We start from the raw sequence: 14,308 nt of genomic DNA on the forward strand, positions 1-14,308 counted from the left end.
TTCTTTACACTTAATGGAAGACACAATTACAGATTGTGTGATTTTGGGTTTGGCATACAACATGGAGAACTGTACATTGAGTACACTTCCTTTGAACGTGGACAAATTAGGTGAATTTATCCTCCCTCCCCCTCCAAAATAATGGATATCAAAGACATCATGGGTTACGGTCATATCATCAAATAGTTTGTGTAACATGCAAAAACCTGATGTAGACCAACTTCACTAAAATGGATTGGCAGCACAAACTTCAATATTTTATCCTTCACTTCATATTACTTTAACTGGGACACATGACCTGCTATCACACAACGACACAACTTCAGCCTGGAGATTCAAGACACAACGGAGTACCAGATCACTCATTCAGTAGACAATGAATCACTGAGAGGTCAGAATCTCTGTGTCCCACTCACTTTCTTACCAAGGAACCTCTTGTCCTGTTAAAAAATGCATTGCAGAATGGCCTCCATTTAGCTGATCAGTCATCCTCTGAGTAGTCCAGACATTCCTATCCCTTTGCTTCCCACCCTGTGCAAGTTAATTAGCAAAACAATGCCCACAAAAGTTTAGAGAATCTGCTTTATAAGGATTTAGTTCCTTGTGCAAAAAAAACCATAAATCAGCTGAGAACAGCTGTGGGAGCACTCGGCAACTAAAACACTGACCTTTGGATATGCTCTTCCGACATGTGGAATGCTTCCCAATTTATGGTACTGCTACATTGAACTGAAGGTTCTTCTCACATGCAGTAAGTTTCCTGTCCCAGCAGGACAGGAGCAGATTATGAACATAAGCAAACAGTGTTCTAAGAAGTTCAAAGGAGGCATGAGTGACTGAAAGCATCCAACCAGGCCTTAGATCTTCCGTCTTGAATGGTTCCCAGAGTTTTAACGTCCAATACCCAACTCTTCTGTCTTTGCCATGGTCCCAAAGAAGCAATAATAAAGTGAAATGCAAAGCAATATTGCACTTTCCTTTTATTAACATTGTGGTCTGGAATTTCTGTGTCTGAAGAGCTGAGAACAACCATCTTTTCCTCCTTCTCCCTCTGCACCCCAAGGAAAATTATAAACTGCCAAGTTGAGCCAAAATATGCTCCCATTAGTTTTCCTCAATTGTTTGAATGCTGCCAAGTTGCTCTGCCTAAACCTACCTGACTCACGAATACAGCTTTCCCTCTGAACACGGTTAGAGAATGCTAATTTCTCTTGCTCATCTGGAGAGGTGTAAACTTAGTTGCACCAGGAATCCTGAGCCACTCTTTCAGGTCTTTAGAGCACAAGTTCTTTAATGAAACCAGCACTGCTTTTTCCCTATCTTTGAATGTTTTTTTGCAGCATTGGGCAATGTTTCATTAAAAGCAGAAGATCATATTGCAGCACAATATCTTATGTGTTCCATACCTAAATGTTAGTTTAATGATGTAGCAATTTAATTTTCATTGCAATAATAATATAAAGGCCAGGCTGAGGATACAAAGTGGCTGTATCTTTTGAATTCTTTTCATTGCCTTTGAGAAGGTGGTTGTGAGCCACCTTATTGAACTGCCGCAGTCCATGTGGTGAAAGTACTCCAACAGAGCTGTTAGACAGTACCTACCCTTCTTGGGCCTTAATTGTTTGCACTAATTTCTGCTCGTTCTTTGGCATACATGAATAAGATTCACAAGAAATTCTGATGCAAATTGCCATTGATAAAATCAACATTAAAGTGCATCATTACTGCAAGCTCAATCCCCGAAATTCTAACCTCGTATGACTTCAGGAAATTCGGGGATAACGTCAGCAAAATAACAAATTATTTTTATTACCTACTATTCTATCATTACACAGAGGATTTCTCTTTTTTGACCAACTTATGATACACTAACTTGCTGTGGCTAAAACAAATAATAAGATCTAGCTGGTGGATGCGAACCAGGAAACCAGGATGCGAACATTTACGTCGAGTGAATGCAAATAAAAATAATTCGGAGTGAGACACATTTAACCGTCAGCTAGAGTTGCCATGTTGCCCTAGTTTTTCTGTCCATCTACCACAGTGTACATAACAATATTTCCCTGAAGCCTTGATGCCCTGGATATTTCTATGATATCCAGTGAAGCTTCAAATTATAAGAAATATGATTCACCGCAGTCCAAATAAAACCCTAAAGCACTTTTTGTCTAAGCTTTTTGTTACTCTATTATGAAAGAAATGCAGCAGTTAAAATTTATTCAAAGACAGCATTATTACATAATTTGTTTTATAAATACAGTTTTACCTGCTGTTTGTGACTTGTTTAAGAATGATCTTGAATGTTTAGTGGTGACATTACCAAACAGTAACAATGGTTTAGCTATCCCTCAGCTTTTTCAATAAAGTAATCCCAGCATGGATTGTTAGAGATTAACTATAGGTTTTAAGAGTCTGCCCTGCAGAACCAGCAACCAAGCTTAAGTGCACTCACACTGCAGCTCACTGTACTCTAGAATGCAATGATAAAACACTATTTTCAATTATCAAAGAAAGTGTTCCAGAAATGTCACATAAATGATTGTAGGTCATCAAGGACAAGGGAAACAGATGCATGGGAATGCCGGCAGTTCCAAGTTGCACATTACTCCGGTGGAAGTAAATCATCTTCACTGAATCCCGAAACTCTGTTGGAGTACTTTCACCATGTGGACTGCAGCAGTTCAATAAAGTGGCTCACAACTACCTTCTCAAAAGGCAAAGCAAAAGGAGTTCAATAAATGCCAACCTTGGCAGCAATGCCTACACCCCCAGAGAGAGGTTATTAAAAAATTAGCTGGCAATAGTACCACAGGTTCTGAATATTTCAATAACACTGGATATGCCAACAAGAATCCTTGGATTTATTTGTGCTGAATTGTCAACATGGGAAAAGGAGTGGGCCAGTCAGCTCCTTGGGCCTGTGCAGCCAATCAGCTGGACATTGGCTTTGTCAGGTCTGTTATATCCTTTAGAGCAAAGATATCCGTTATATCTGCATATCCTTTAAAGCTACCAAAGATATTGGGTGCCATTGAAGGTACTAAGAATCAGATTCTGCACTATGACACTACAACAGCAGAGTTTACAGCATTAGCCCTGTACACCAGAGCTGTCCATTGAATTGGCTGTGTAAACTTCAGTATTGTATTCTTCATCACCATGGTCATTAGGTCCTCTCATCAGATCCCCAATAAAGCAAATCAATGGAAGATGCTCATCACCAAGCACAGCTACAAAACAGATCTGCAGTGCAAGAGTAAGTGACACCATGATCACTCACCGGGTTAGAGATAATGTCCATCTGTAAGTAAAGAACTCCTTTTTCTGGTTGTCCCAGCTTTCTGTTCTTCAGTACATATCCAGTCTGCTGACCATTCTTGATCTAGAGTCACAAAGCAGAACACCCTGGAATCAACACTTAACAATGAAACTTCACAAGATCTCCTCAGCACCAATAGGATAGTGACTACAGTGGTCTGGTTCCTGGACAATTGCACTTTTACACTCAAGGTATTTGAGTAAAGCTGAAACTCTTTTGTGCTAATGCTCAAATTAAGATTATAAGAATGGTAAGAAGGCTCATGCTGATCACTTCCTCCAAAAACCTCACTTCTTTGTTTCAGATTCTCAGACGGTATTAACATCATAATTATTGAAAATGGACCCACACAGCTTAACTGCTATAGCCGTGTACACAGCTGGGAAATGAAGCTATGTAAAGCCACAGCAAGGGAGATCCTGAAACTTACTTCAACTGGTGCCCACAATCCATCAAACAATAGAAGCTGAAGTTTTTCTCTGGATTTTTTGCATCAATGGGAAGGTCAGCAACTAGTACCAGGAATTCCAATCTACCTCCTCCTATATTTGCTCTTACTGACCCTGGCACACAACCACATTTCATGTGCGAATGTGGTTGGATCCTGCACCCCCATCTTCCTAGCACGAGGTTTCTTTCTTAAAAGTTGGAACCACTGTTTATTTGTTGACCACTGAAAAAGGAATATTGTCAGTTGAGAGAATGACAGATGCACACTCTTTAGAAATGTTTATCATGTACTTAATCCAAGGGGATGTATTTTCTTGTTCTGATTTTACAGTTGTTAAATTGTGTTGACTATTGCCTTGTAAATGCAACCTTGTTAGAAACTTCTCAAGGTAATAAATCCCAAGGGTCTCATTATAGTCAACAGAGTGGCTTAAATGATTGATAGGATGGTTCTCTCATGTTACAAACTCATAGCAACCACCAATATAATTTGAACACATTTAGCCTTTCCAGGTAATTGTAATAGCAAGGTTTGATTGTTTGCTGGCAGCTTATAATGAGCTTAGTCTCGTCTCTTTATTCCACATTCTATCACAGATACCTATGCTGTGAAATTCCACATGTTCTGGTAGATGTGGGGGCAAAGGCAGGCCATTTTAATAACATGGGCCAAACACATAGTCTCCAGAGCAACTCTCTCACTACCTGCTTACAGCAGGCAGGCAGGTCCAATCCTCTTTCCTTTCCACTTCATGCCTGTCCCACCTCACCACCCTCCTTCTATCACTAATGTGATGCTGTAATAAATGTCAAGAGTTTTATGTGTCAAGCAGGTTTAGGACTGACCACTCAAAATAAAGGCCATTCCTATCCCTGTCCTGAAATGATTAGGTGGCATTAACTCACTCCACAGGGATTAATACCTCAACTGCAGCACCACAACCCCAATGCATCTGACACAGCTTCATTTTGTCTTGCACTGCATTGTGATCCAGATGTGATACAGTTTATCCAGAATGGGCAAAACACACAGTTAATACATTTAAAATATGATTGAGGTCGTACATGGGGTGTCATGATTAAACGATGAGAATCAAGGGCTGATGGGCAGACCAAAGTAATCATTACAGCTGCTAACTCAGCCACCATGGCTGCACACAATACACAGAGAGGAGCTATAAATTACATGTAAAAATGTTCAGCAAGGTTTTTGCCTTTTTAAACTCTACTACGTCAGTAGTTCTTTGGCAAGACCAATGGGAGTCTCACCCATTTGCCATAAGGGAAATAAAAATATGCTGAAAACACTCAGCAGGTCAAGCAGTATCTGCGAAGACAGAAACAGAGTCAATCATCAGAACATAATGACCTGAAACAGTAACTGTTTCTTTCTCCACAGATGCTGCCTGACATGCTGAGTACTTCTTATTCATTTCGGATTCCCAGCTTCTGCCTTCTGAGGAAGAGTCTTTTGACACAACATAGATGATGATGTGCTCGACACTGGAAATAAGAAAACATGATCACAAATAGCTGGCATTTGCAAACAAAATTTACAATGGTTATAGAATATTAAGAGCTTACGGAGAGCAAAGGTATTGCAACTTTGCCGAGGAAGTCCGGCGGCTTGTCCCCATCTTCATCATAGACCGTGACTTCCAGGACATCATGGATGTCCCTAATATTACTACGAGGAAGGACAAAGGAGGCAATTATCAAACATGCTACACTGTCATGCAAAACAGGAGACATTCACAGCCATCTTCACCTAGAAATGGCGGGTGCATGATCCATCTCAGCTCTCTGCTACAATCTTCATCGGCACAGAAGCCAGTTTTTTGCTACTTCATTTCACATGATGTAAAGAAACAACCGAAAACTCTGGATACAGCAAAGGATACCGGACCAGACAAGATCCCTACTGTAATACTGGCTGCCCCAGGACAAGCTGTTGCAGCACAGTAGCATGGTTAGTAGAACCACTGCCTCCAGCGCCAGAGACCCCAGTTCAATTCTGAACCCTATGTGGAGTTTGCATGCTCTCCATCTGACTGCACGAACTTCCTCCAGGTGCTCCAGTTTCCTCCCACATCCTAAAGATAAGCAGGTCCATTGGTTAACTGGCCCCTGCAGATTGCCCCTACAATGTAGTTGAGTGGTAGAATCTGGGGAGTTGATAGAATGTCAGGAAGATGGGATTAATGTAGGACGAATGTAAATGGGTGGTTGATAATTGGTGCAGACATGGTGGGCTGAAGGCCTGTTTCCCTCCTGCATTTCTCTATGACTCCATGACTCCAGGCAAGCTGTTCTAGCCCAGTTACCACCCTGGCATCCACTTGACAATGTAAAATATTGATCAGGTATGTAGTGGTCACACAAAACAAGACAAATGCATTCTAGTTACTGTTCAGTCAATTCTCAACAACTAACAAATTCTCAAAATGATGAAGGGTGTTGTTGAGCAATATATACTCTCCAATAATCTGCTCACCAATGCCCAGTTTGGGCTTTGTTATGATCACTTTGCTCTAGATATTATCACAACCTTGGACCAACTAGTAGAATCCCAGAGGTGAGATGAAAGTGATTACCTTTGACCTCAATGAAGCACTTGGCTGACATCAAGGAGTCCTGGTAAAATTGAAGTCAAAGGGCATCAAAGGAAAAAATGCTCCAAAGACTGAGATTATACCTTGCACAAAGGAAGATGGCTGTGTTTATTTGAGTTCAATCATCCCAAACCCAGGGCTGCTGAAATTCCTCAACTCTTACCCCAGCCCTGACCATATTTAGCTACTTCATCATTGACCTTTTTTCCATCATAAATGGGGATATTCACTGATGACTGCACAATGTTCAATTTCATTCACAACTCTTTAGATAATGAAACTATTCATGCCACCATGCAGCAAGCCCAGGCAATACTCAGGCAAAGGCTGATGAGTAGCTAGAAAAACTCACAATACATACATGCTACACAATAACCATCTCCAACAACAGAGGGTTTCAGTGATTACCCTTGATATTCAATGATACTCAGTAATGTGTATTACGGATTCTCAGTAGTACTCATTACTGAGTACCCCCACCATCATGGGGGTCTTCGTTGACCAGAATCTCATATGGACCAGCCATATAAACAACTTGACTCTGAGCAGGTTAAGGGCTGGCTACCCTGCCCAGAATGGCTCACCTCCCAACATCTCTGGGTCTTTCCACCATCTCAAAGTCAGCAGTGTGATGAGATACTTTCCACTTGACTGGATCAATGCAGTTCCAATAACAATAAACATCATTCAGGACAAAACAGCTAATTTGATCACCAGCCTGTACATAACCCTATAAATTCATTCCCTCTAGTGTACCAGAGTGGCAGAGTGTATTACCCAAAAAATGCACCGTAGTTACCCAGTTAATCTGACAGCACTTCCCAAATTTGTTACCTGTACCATGAGGAAGGACAAGGGCTTCAACTGCATAGGAATAGCCAATTACTGCATCGTATCCTGGTTTAGAAACATATCACTTTGATGCCATTGTGACTAAACCGTGGAATTCCCTACCCAATGACACTGAGTGAGTACCTTCACCAGAAGGATAGCAGTAGCTCAAGTCACTTACACCTCATCTTCTCAAGGGTAACTAGGGATGGGCAATAAATGCTGACTTTGCCAGCAATGCCCATTAACGAATATACAAAACATCTCATCTTTTCCTGCCATATTTGGTCAGAATAATGCTCCAAAGATGATATGGAAGTTCAGGATATGGTTCCATTTGCTCTGAATATTACTTTCAATAAATGATTATAATTACTGATGATTTCCAGATATTATTTGTCATGAAATAAGGATTGCAATTCAAAGAGTTTACACTGTCTGCAATAACAACTTGATAAATTTACCAGTGCTAGGACAATGAAATATACAATTTTTTATCCTAAAATGAGGTAAAGCCTGTTCATAATCACAATCTGACAATAAGAAAATTCTATTCTTTCTTTGGCATTACTGAGGCACATTTCATACAAGTAGAACAACTTTTCAGTTGTTATAAAAGTAACTTACAATGAGAAAACTTTGTTCCATTCAGGATTGAGATTCTTGTAGATAGTATGAGTTTGTAGTCGATCATTTCCCAGCTCCAGAACACAAAATGGATCACTCTTTCCTATTAAACAAGATTGTGTATTCATTGATTAAGACAAGAACTAATGGGTCAAATTTTGAATGCTGAAATAAATTAATGAAACATTTAGAGACCCTTGAGAAGATCCAAAAATAACTTACAAGGATGATACCAGAACCAAGAAATTATAATGATCGGGAAAGATTGAAAGCTGAGAAGTGATCCAATAGAAGCCTGAAAGATTGAGATGGACTCTGGTATGATGGATGTAGAAAGATGATTCCAATTGTAGGAGAGTCAAAGGTTGGGTCCATAACTATGCAAGAATCATCAATAAATCTAATGAAGGATTTGTGAAAACTTATTTAAAAAGAGTGAGGCAGATGTAGAACTGGCCAATCTCTGTCCATTATATTCCTTCACACATTCCATGTGATATCTTATATTTTTCCTTCTTAAATCAATAACCTCGTTGGGTCTGGTGGGCTTGAGTTATGAGGAGAGACTGGATAGGCTGGGACTGTTTTCCCTGGAGCAAAGGAGGCTGAGACGTGACCTTATAGAGGTTTACAACAACATGGGGGGCATAGATAAGGTCAATCTTTTATCCAGGGTAGGGGAGTATAAAACTAAAGGGCATAGTTCAATGTGGGAGGAGAAAGATTTGAAGGGGACCTGAGGGGCAGGTTTTTCCTCACAGAGTGTGGTGGGTATATGGAATGAGTTGCCAGAGGAAGTGATAGAAGTGGGTACAATAACAACATTTAAAATTGTACAGGTTCATGGATGGGAAAGGTTTAGAGGGATATGGACCAAATGCAGACATACTTGGACTAGCTCAGAAAGGCACCTTGGTCAGCATGGAGAAGTAGGGCTGAAGGGCCTGTTTTCCGTGCTGTGACTCTCTGACCTTAGTTTACATGTCTTGCACATCCATTACATTCACTCACACAATATTATACATAGACATACATACAACCCAAATGTTGTTCAGTGTTCACCTTCTTTAACTTCAGTGGGAGATGGGTGGAAGATGAGAGAAACTACAAAAAAGTCTAATCTCAGCTGTTTATATATATTTTTACAGAAAGACCCACGAATACCTCCAAATTCACGTGTGTCTATGCATTCACACACATGCACACACACACACAGCCTTTCACTATACATTTTGTATTTTAACAAAGATTACTGCCAGAAAACTATGCATAAAATATCACACATGCAAGATCCTTTAAAAAATTAATTCACTTTTGCATATATTTAATATTTGAATATATTTAAAAAATTGCCTTTCTTCTTTCCTGATTTTGCAAAGTCTGATGTCTAGTGGAAGCTAAAGATACTTTCAAAGCAATAGACCAATGCTAAGTGCAGTGATTTTATATGATAGTATATCCTGGGGTTAATCTCCCTTACTTTTGCATCAAAGCATTAAGAACAGAGTGGCCAGTCGAGGGTAAAGGTCATTTTCTAGAAGCTCCTGTGAATCTAACTATACTGTAAGTCACAAAGACACAAAATTTCAGCACACACCACCTTATGAGGTAATGAATCATGTAGCACTTATTGTTCTTTGTTTATGAACGGGTTCACACGCTCCATTAGCAGGCAGTGCCAACGTTATTACTTTAGTGTCATGATTTATATTGCAGCTCAAGGAGCTATCACCAATAGAATTCTTCCATACCTTGTTTAAGTACTGACTAATGGGGATCGTGTGCTACGAAGGAGCACAAACAATAACATTTACCTCGGCAGCCTGTATCGTTTGTTCCAACTGAAACATGTGTTATTTATTAAAGAGATAAAAATATGGATGACAAATTAGAACTAATTAAAAGGCATCTTGTTTAAGGGTGAGGATTGCTTACTGGTGCAAACAGTCCTGATATTCACACTTTAATATTCAAGAGGTGCACACAGCAATTCTTCCAAATAAACTACTTTGATGGTCAGGATTTTCCCCAAGTGGGACCCGCTGCCCACATACTCCACTGTTCTTCCCCGGATCCAGAAGGCTGGTCGTGACGGGAAATGAGCTGCAGGATTGCACGTGACAGCCAGACCTCAAGCAACACAACCGGGTCAGAGCAAGCCTTCAACACATTTGCAACCCACTGGCAGCCAGCAAAGCCATTGCCCCAGCTCAGCCAGTCATCAATGCTGTCAAACCTTATCGATGCTCTGAATACCTCAGCATTCAGAGATATTAAAATATTTTCAATCCTGACCTCCAGCATTGTCTGTGTGGAGTTTGCATTTTCTCCCTGAGAGTGTGGGGGTTTCCTCCTGGTGCTCCAGTTTCCTCCCACATTCCAAAGATGTGCAGGTTGGTAGGTTAATTGGTCCTTTTAAAGTGTCCCTAGTTTAGGTGGGTTGTAAAATCTGTGGAGAGTTACGGTAATGTGGGGAGAATAAAATGGGACTGATGTAAATAGGTAGTTGCTGGTTGGCGTGGACTTGGTGGGCTGAAGAACCTGTATGACTTTATGTGCTGCATGGCTTTATGATTTTAAAAGTCAATTTACTCATTTTAAACATTTTAAAGTTTTACTTAAAACACTTAGCAATTTAAGAATTAAAAATATTAAAGCAAACACTATTAACTAAAAAGAATTCTTCCCTGCAGCCCTACAGTCCATATTCAAATGAATGTGTTCACAGATCCTGTGCCAGGTCCAACCCCGTGAAGACTCCCACAGCAGTTTCCCCAATATACATGCAGGGAATCTCAGCAAAGTGCAACTAAAGGAGCTAAAACAGCCAACAAGTTGAGAGTGTCCATACTTGCACAAGAATCCTGAGCTTGTTCATAGAACTGCCAGCATGTACCAGCAGAATGCTCAGACAACAACTGCCATTTACGTAGCACCTTTAATGAGGTAAAACAGTCCTAGGTACTTCACAGGAATTTTACCAATCAAATCGCAAAACAAGACATTAGTGAAATTAGTCAAAGAGGTGGGTTTTTAAATAAAGGAGGAAAGTGAGATAGGGAAACAGATTAGGGAAGCGATTCCATGGGTCAGAGGTGTGTCTGTGTGTGTGCGTATCTGTGTCTGTCTCTGTTTGTGTGTGTGTGTGTGGGTGTGTGTGTGTGTGTGTGTGTGTGTGTGTGTGTGTTAACACGTGTGTGTGTCTGTCTGTGTGTCTGTCTGTGTGTGCATCCAAGAGTACACCACCAGGTTCAAGGACAGGTACTATCCCACTGTTATAAGACTCTTTAATGGACTTCTTGTACAATAAAGATGAACTCTATCATCTCTCAATCTACCTTGTCATGGCCCTTGCATCTTATTTGTCCACCTGCACTGCACTTTTCTGTAACTGTAACACAATATTCTGCATTCTGTTATTGCTTTTCCCTTTGTACTACCTCAACGTACTGATATTTGGAATAATTTGTCTGGATAGCATGCAAAACAAAGTTTTTTGCTGTATCTCAGTACATGTGTCAACAATAAACCAATTCCCATTCAAAAAAGTGCTGTACTTGTACACGTGTTCAGATACTGATCAGGCACTGGGAACAAAGGACATTCATATCTGGATATGATTAGACCTTTTAAGAGGCCAAACATACTGTTACATTGTCATATACACACAGATAATCTGGGGAGGCAGGGAATATTATCATTGAAAACATGAAATCATATAAAAGTTTTTTAAAAAATTAGAATTTTGATGAACAGGTAAGAGTAAAAGGCCTTCAACAGAGGAACAGGACACTTGGCCCAATCAACCTGTGCTAGGTTTTGTCCTGCACACAATTCTCCTCACTCTTCAGCACTCCCTTCATCAACATATCCCTTCATTCTCTTTCAAGCAATTCCCCTCCCTCCGAAAATGCATTTATTTTCCTTCACCTCAACCATTGATGCAAATGGAGCTGATGCATTCTGTAGCAAATGCATAATATCCTCTTTAATTCAGAATGTTAGTTTTACTGCAGGTGGACAGGCTTGGAGCCAAATCATATCACTAAATGTTTACTTACTTCCCTAAATACAGAGTACTCCACTTAAATGATGCCCCAAATATAATCAGATTTATTGCAAAACTCCACGTGGTTTCAATCAGAGAACTGGTGCTGAACTGCTCTGATTGTAGAGCAGAAAAGACTTATTATGGAGAAAATACATCTGACATGCAGGCAAGACAGCAGCTTGATGTGTAACTGGATACAGGGTATCTATCATGGTCACTGCAGACATCATCAGCTTCCAAATCAAGCCTCTAAATTGCTAAGAATTATGACAGCGGGAGGGCAGGTGAATAAATTCGACCTCCTCCCACAGATCACTGCCAGACAATTAAGCTGCAGTGTATTAGAGTGAAATATCACAGTGCCTCTGATCTTTATTTAGAGCAGCGTCATTAATACAGCTCATCTCTTAGACAAAGTAAATGCTTCATGGATTTATTCCCAATGATGCATTGCTCATCTAGTTGTTGTGGTGGAGATTATATAAACTGGTCAGGAGCAATCATGTGTGGTCCTAGTTCACACCCCTCAATGCAGGCTTTAAGCAAAGCGATTTCCATACCTAACAGCTATCCTGATATTTAATGAGAATATTAAGTATCCATTCACAAGATAGCATATTCTGTATGGTTTTAACCTTCTGTTATTTCTTGCTAATTTCAAAATGGCTGCTGAATTCCTGACAGGAAACCCACATTTCCAGATGCAAACCCTGGACTGGCACTCCCACGCAATCCTGTGGGGGAAAGAGCTCCATTTACATAGCACCTATTACATCCTTTTTGGCCCATCGCAAAATGCTTCACAGTCAATGAAGTACCTTACAAGTACTGTCACTGCAGCAGCTAATTTGTGCACAGCACAATCCAACAAACAGCAATGTGATAATGTCCAAGTGACCTGTTTCTGGCAAATGCACGATAATACTGCCCAGGACAACAGGGATAACATTCCCTTGGGATCCACTGCCTACTCCCAAGTAAATGGGACTTTAGTAAAATGGCAGAGAGCAAAAACCTGCAGTTGCAGCAAATCTTAAATAAAAGCTGCTGAATATGTGTAGCATTTTCTGTCTTTATTTTAGTTAAGTACAGCAGCTTCACAACAGCACCTCCACTGGCACAGCACTCTCATGCTGCAGCACTGGAGTGTCAGCCTTGGATATTTCCACTCAAGTATCTGGACTGAAGCTTGAATGCACACCCTGTGACCTGGAAGTAACCGTTTCACCAAATGAGCCACAGTGGACCTTGCAAATGGAAGCTGTAATGATGGAGCTGCCGTCTTTCATATGAGGGGTTAAACCATAGCCTTGTTGGCCCTTTCAGCTGAACGTAAAAGATCTCACCACACCATTTTGAAAAGCAGCAGGGAATTCGTCATGGTATTTCAGCAAATATTTATTTCTCAACCAACATCAGTAAAAATGAGATTTTACTTTAATGGGATCTTGTGCTTTAATTGACTGCCGACTTCACCTTGTTGCAATAGTGAAAACACATCAAGACCGCTTCATTGGCTGTAAAGCACTCAGGGATATCCTGAGGTCATAAAAGCTTCTGTATAAAGATAACTTCATTTATTGCACGCATCGGTAAGAAAACTATTGCTAATTCAGAACTAGGAGGGACTGTCCCAAGGCACAGCCATGAAGTGTTGGCTTTGGAAGCAGTATGGAACATAAACATCCATCCTCACATTTCCTCACACAAGATTATTTTCCTGCAATGCAATTATGCTTGATGAACATTTAAGGTCTTAAGTGGGCTTGACAGGGTAGATGTTGAGATGTTTTCACTAGTGGGAGAATCACAAACATGGGGATATTGCTAGAGAATAAGGGACCAATCATTTAAAACTGAGGTGCACAGAAATTTCTTCTCTCGGGGGTAGTGACTCCCTGGAATTCTCTGCCCCTGTGTGTGGTGGTGGGCAGATCATTAGATATACTTAAGGTAGAGATAGATCAATGTTTGAAAGGACAAGGAGTTGAGGGCTATGGGGAACTGGCACAGAAGAGGAGTTGAGGACAGCATAGGTCAGCCATGATCATATTGAATGATAAGGCAGGCTTGAGGGGCCATGTGACCTACTGCTGTTCCTATTTTCTTGTGTTCTTGATGAAATGTAATAGTGCACAGAGCAGGAATGAGATAAGAAGGGTGGTGACAAAACCTGACATGGTCTCAAGCTATGGGTGAGTCCGTAACAGATTCAAAGAGCGGGAGGCAAAGTGTATTAGAACCAATAAGGCTCGTGTTGATCTGGGCATTAGTGCTGCTGTGGTCGATCCAACATCAAGCCAGGTTACAATTACTCACAATGCAAGGAAGATTAAGTGAAGGCACAAATGTGGACAAGGAAGAACTGCCTACCAGGTGAGGGTCCTGAAGAGTGAACAAATGGTAGAGAGCTACCAG

At 40.6% G+C, this 14,308-nt stretch overlaps 1 protein-coding gene across 4 annotated transcripts in view; it reads right to left on the minus strand.

Moving 5' to 3' along the window:
* Window positions 1-14,308, minus strand: part of LOC127583941 (multiple C2 and transmembrane domain-containing protein 2-like) — a 328,587-nt gene that overhangs the window by 121,817 nt on the left and 192,462 nt on the right. For all 4 annotated transcript variants that reach the window (XR_007958316.1, XM_052040378.1, XM_052040377.1 and 1 more), the window contains exons 13-15: window positions 7,840-7,942; window positions 5,354-5,456; window positions 3,281-3,382 (exon numbers count right to left, since the gene is read on the minus strand). Coding sequence is in view for 3 of the 4 variants with exons in the window: in XM_052040378.1 (XP_051896338.1) it covers window positions 3,281-3,382; window positions 5,354-5,456; window positions 7,840-7,942 (308 nt within the window). In the remaining variant the exon portion in view is untranslated. The remainder of the gene's footprint in view (window positions 1-3,280; window positions 3,383-5,353; window positions 5,457-7,839; window positions 7,943-14,308) is intronic.

The sequence above is a fragment of the Pristis pectinata genome, chromosome 28 (assembly GCF_009764475.1).
Source record: "Pristis pectinata isolate sPriPec2 chromosome 28, sPriPec2.1.pri, whole genome shotgun sequence".
NCBI classification, from domain to species: domain Eukaryota; kingdom Metazoa; phylum Chordata; class Chondrichthyes; order Rhinopristiformes; family Pristidae; genus Pristis; species Pristis pectinata.